Source organism: Haemorhous mexicanus, chromosome 3, assembly GCF_027477595.1.
Source record: "Haemorhous mexicanus isolate bHaeMex1 chromosome 3, bHaeMex1.pri, whole genome shotgun sequence".
Classification (NCBI taxonomy): domain Eukaryota; kingdom Metazoa; phylum Chordata; class Aves; order Passeriformes; family Fringillidae; genus Haemorhous; species Haemorhous mexicanus.
In genome coordinates, this window is record NC_082343.1 from 66241375 (window position 1) to 66246706 (window position 5332).

At 43.4% G+C, this 5332-nt stretch overlaps 1 protein-coding gene across 1 annotated transcript; it reads right to left on the reverse strand.

Annotated features, from left to right (window-relative positions):
- Nucleotides 1-1353: 1353 nt before the first annotated feature.
- On the reverse strand, nucleotides 1354-4687 carry FABP7 (fatty acid binding protein 7). The gene is made up of 4 exons (XM_059842191.1): nucleotides 4471-4687; nucleotides 3644-3816; nucleotides 2923-3024; nucleotides 1354-1501 (listed from the first exon to the last, which is right to left on the reverse strand). Exons 1-4 carry the CDS (start codon nucleotides 4541-4543, stop codon nucleotides 1451-1453), a joined length of 399 nt encoding a protein of 132 aa, XP_059698174.1. The 5' UTR covers nucleotides 4544-4687; the 3' UTR covers nucleotides 1354-1450.
- Between the last annotated feature and the right edge of the window lie 645 nt (nucleotides 4688-5332).

Sequence of the window (5332 nt, forward strand, 5' to 3'; positions counted from 1 at the left end):
CTCTGTCTTCTAGAGGTATAGTATTCCCCACAAGAGAAGGCAAACTAGTTTGAAATGAATATTCAACTCTTTGTGAAAAAATAAAGCTTACAACACTGAATTTTATATTTGTGTGTGGGATAGGTGCCAGTTATGTGTGAACTTTCATCAGATGAGTTACCCATGTTATCCTATCCTATCTATCCAGGGAAGAAAGAAGCCTCTTCCCATATCACATGGCAGATCTGAAGGATGCAGCCTGGGAAGTTGGGCAAGATGCCCCTCCTGCACCTCTGGCTGAAGCCACATACCACTCACAGAGCAATGACCAGCTAAATCCACAGCTCAGCTTTGCCTTTGTTTACAAGGCTGTAGGTAGCTACACCTCTGTGTGGTTCTGAGTCAGCGTGTAGAAAACACATTCTCGCCAAACAATCTCCTCCATGCCGGCAAAAATCTGTTTCAGTTTTCTTAAGTGTAAGGCAGTTTTTCTCACTCTGGCCTTTTAGGGATACATTGTTCAGGCATAAGGTTTTAATATCTCATTTTAAAAACACTTTATTTTAAATTGCTCACAGTGCAAATTGTTATCTCTTGCACATATTAGCTATGAAACAACAGCTTTGAGAGGCAAGTGCAGTAGGTTCATGTTCTACTGTTTTTGTCCCATTCCTGTGGAGACTGATGTAAGGGAGTTATCTTGTCAATCCTTTCCTCCCACCCTGTGAAAGACTTCAGTATTTTCATATTAGCAAAAAAAAAAAACCCCAACAAACCAAACCTATCAAAACAAATTAAAAATTCTTTCGCTATTAAAATCAAAACACTACAAACTCTGGAACATTGTCTGTCAAACTACTGATCTCAACCTGCACTTAGTAGCAAGTAACCAGTGAAGACAAGAGCTGAAACTTATGTGACCATCCCACTTCTCTCTCTACATAAATACAGTTAAGTTTAGATTTCTCCAGCAAAAAGCCAAAGTAAGTTTTTCATTTCCCTAAATACTCTACACTGCATTGAAAGGCTGGTGCATCACTGCATACCACATACTTTTCTGGCCTTTAGCTCAGAAGAAGAAACTCTGAACACCTCCCTCCAGGACACTGGAATTAGCTGATTAAATACAAAAGAAGCACAGGTTCAAAAAACCTTTTAATTTGTTTTATCGACATTCCAAAACAATTCAAATATTTTCCATTTACTGTAAAAAAAAAAAAAAGAGAGAGGCAATTGTTTCAGAAATTTAATGCCAAGTTTAACCTGTTTCACTATACAACACAAGCATGCCAATTTAATGGCATGACTTTTTTTATAAAAAAAGATCCCTCCCCCCCTGCCCCCCCCCCCCCCCCCCCCAAATCTTTATTAACCTTTCATGCCAGAAATGTGCATTTTAGCTACAATCAATCATGGACAGGACATTAATCCATCCAGCTGAAGTAACATCTGGAGAGAAGTCAGGTGTGCTCTATGCTTTTTCATAATGGCGAACAGCAACCACATCACCAAAGGTAAGAGTCTGCAAGTCCAAGGAAAAGACAAACATGTTAAGAGACTAGACCATTTTCTGTAATGGTTTAACACAATATGAAATCCATGTTAGGTCAAAGTTGGTTTACATTATGTAATTCATAGAAAAACAAATCTAGATTGACATTTTAAATGAACAAGAAGCCAAGCATTAGCTATGGTTCCTGTAGGAAATTATACTTTCTCCTTGCTGCTTTCACACCCAAGAAACACATGATGCACATTTACAAGGCAGCTCTTAAAAAATTGATTTAACTTACTGCTTATTTTTTAAATGTAGCATTGTTTTAATACGGACTTAACACTTATTTTCCCAAAGCTTATCCCACTAAGATGTGCAATCAAAAATTCCAAGGGCTCTATACTACTATGCATAAATACAAACTCTAGAGAACATTGTCTTAAAAAAATGCATTCTGTACCCTGTGTAGCTAGAACTACCAACCAAGTACTCTAAGTCACTGCAGTTGTGTTCTGGAGGTATTTCCTGAAGTAGAACAGGGCATCTCATTGTATTCAAATTCCAAAGGACAACATTTTCTATATTTGTGGGATTTGTCCACAGTGTTTCAAAAACAAAAGCATCCCTTGGAACACTTGCCACGTTGTGTTTCAGTATGCTTTAAAGTTTGTATTATTTGCAAGTCTTTATCCACACAGATACTCTATGAAGTAATTAGGAAACAAAATAACAGGTCTTCTCCAACAACCAAATCTGATAAGATTAATATAGCTGAAGACATTTTATTTTTGAAAGCTACATCTCTGTGCCATAAAAAGTGCTATCCTGGACATTAGTTATAGTAACTTACAACATTTATTCACCCCACAGTCTTGTTTCTAAGAAGTCTGGAAAAGCAGGTGAATTTTAATGCAGACTTTTCTCCACACAATTGTTGTTTACCATAGTTTTTAACAAGCTAGGAGGACAAAATCCTTTATTATTAAATATGAAAATGCTATTAGCTCCTGCAATATTGTAATTTTTATTTTCACAGGAAGCTACTTGTTCTGTGTAAGTAAATGCTACTAACATGTGTATACATAAAATCAGTTTTTAAAGAAGTCTAAATTGCCACTGGCAACAGATAATTTCCTATCTAATCAAGAACTTTGTATCATTACAAGCTTACCAGGACTTTTTTTCTTGGGTTTTTACAAAAAGTCTAGAAAGAACATATATAGTCTGGAAATCCACAGGCTGGCCTGCCTAAAGCCAGTAGCAATTTTTAATTGTTAGTAAAACAAGACACAAACCAAACCACAATGAATTATTGAAAAATCCCTGCTAGCTTTCCCCACCAACTAGTTTAAGGATTTGTGTCTAAGTCAGTGTCCACAAAGCCTGAGATAAGGGTAAGTTAGGAGTGCTTGCAGTGCATACAAATGCTCAGTGTGCTCCATACTTACCATTACCATTTTGCCATCCTTTATTTCTCTCACAAAGTTTGTCTCTTTGCCGTCCCATTTCTGTACGTGCACTAGCTTCTCTCCATCCAGGGTCACAACTGACTGTGAGATACCCAGAAACACAAAGACATGCCTTTATTTAAGGTACTTGGGATTCTGCTCACACATTCAGTTTGCACTCTTCTATTGAATTCTCTTCAATAGATGGATGTGGATCTAGAATGATAAAGAGTCCCAGCCATTTTAAAGCCAAGGCTATGAATCATCCTCGTTTTAAGCATGAAATCCACACAACTCTTGTTTGTGTCGAAGGATGAAAAAGTTGTTTCCTTTGAATTCCAGCCTCACAAGAACCTGCTTCAGATGTGCCTTGGAATAATATTTGATGTTAAGCCCCCAAGAGTGCAGGAAAAGAGGCATCTGACCATTTTGACTGGGAAGAGTTATGCCTAATGATGTTTAGCTTGTGAGAAAAGCAGGCAACTAACACAATTGACACTGGAAGACAGGGAGTTGGCAACGTGATACATTCAGAAAAGGCATGGTGTAAAGCAGGCAGGGCAAACAAGACTCAGTCTTGCCTTTTTTTTCCGGTTCTTTGCTGATCTGTAACAAGCAGCAGCAGAAGTTACATCTTTTTCTTTTGACCCTACCAATGGCAGAGCCTGGGGGGCAGGGGAGGCAAGAAAAAGAGAGGCGACTGCAGCCCGAGTTCACTTACTTTGCAGTTCCTGTCATCGGGGGTAGTTTCATCAAATTCTTCTCCAAGTTTAAAGCTGATTTCTGTGTTTTTGAAAGTGCTTTGAGTTCTGATCACTACTTTGTCCCCTTCGGTGCTGATTATCACAGTGGGTTTAGTCACATTCCCCACCTGCCGTGTTGCAAACCCCACTCCTAGACCATTCAAGGGAAAAGAGAAACACATCAAACTTCGGAATTTTTACTATTTTTTTTTTCCCACGCATCGCAGTACAGAGATCTTTCAGCCCGCTCTACAGCTGTAAGGTAACCCTGTGAACGGCTGCTTTCTGCTTTTCTCGTGCCCAGGTACCGAGAGTACCCACCGCTATTGTCCGCCCAGCTGTAGCTCCGCGCCCTCCCCCGCCACCGAGCACGGCAGCACCGCACTCCGTCCACTGTCACACGCACGGCCGCGATCGCTTCCGCTGCTCAAGAGTTTCAATTCCTTATCACTCCAGCATAATGATTTCTTTTTTGCTTGGTTGTTTCAAAGTTATCCGCAAGCAGCACGTGCTCGTCCTTCACACGCTTCCCTTAGCCCGGGGGCATTTCCCGGAGCCTCTCCCACACAAAAACACACCCGCCGCGCCCCCCCCCCCCCCCCCCCCAGGTGAGTAACTCGCTTTGAATTAGCTCTATGGATAGAAGCACAGCCGCCAAAATCACCCCCTCCATCACCACCACTGCTGCCAATATCTCATCTATGCTTCTGGCAATGGCGGTGAGCCTTTGCAAATTTTATTTTTGTTCTCCAGATGGTGAAAAATTCCATGGTTTCCTAAGGTACCGCCGCCCGGCCGTACCTACCCAGTGCCTTCATGTACTCGTCGAAGTTGTGGCTGTCTACCAACTTCCAGGTGGCGCAGAAAGCCTCGACCATGGCGGCCGGCTACGTGTTCCAAGCGCGGTGCTGAGGATAGCAGGAACGCCGGTGCTGCCGCGCTGCCCCGCATTTAAAGCCGGCGCCCGGCGGGGGGCCGGAGGCGGGGAGCGGCCGCGGTACGCCCCCGACGGCCGCGGCGGAGACGCCCGCACCGCTGGGGGAGGGCGCTCCCGCCGCCGGGGAGGGGGCGCGGGGTACCCGGCCGGGCACTCGGCAGGACGTGGAGGGGGCAGGGAGAGGGGCTGCCTCCGCCTGCCGCACCACTCCTCGCCTGAGCCGCCCCGGGGTCAACCCCGCCCGCCCGCCTCGCTGTTACAGGAACGCGCGGGCTAAACGAGAAACGGGCAACCAATGTGAAAGGCTACTGAGTGAAAACACAGGATCGTAACGCTACTGCAGAACGCCAACTCCAAAAGTTTTCCCATGAAGATTTTCAAGGCCATTTTGGTGCTGGCCAAGTACAGATCCCTTTCCCCACAATGGCATCCGTATGGATGCTGCCTGAACTTGGTATTTGCTGTTCCTGGCTCTTAACGGCATTTTGGTTCCACAAGTGTCATCATTTGGAGATCAAGAAAGAAGAAAAAGAGCTTAAAATATTTCTTTTCCCTTTTTTCTTTTTACATCTTCCTTCTAGTTGTTCCTTGAAATTTGTTGAAGGCATTAGGTGGTCATCTTGGCTCATCTTGTGTGCTTTTCAGAAAGCAGCCTGTCTCTGTGGGGCATCCCACGGTGCCAGGTTTTCCTGATCTATGGCTTGGATGGATTCCAGAATAGTGAATAGAG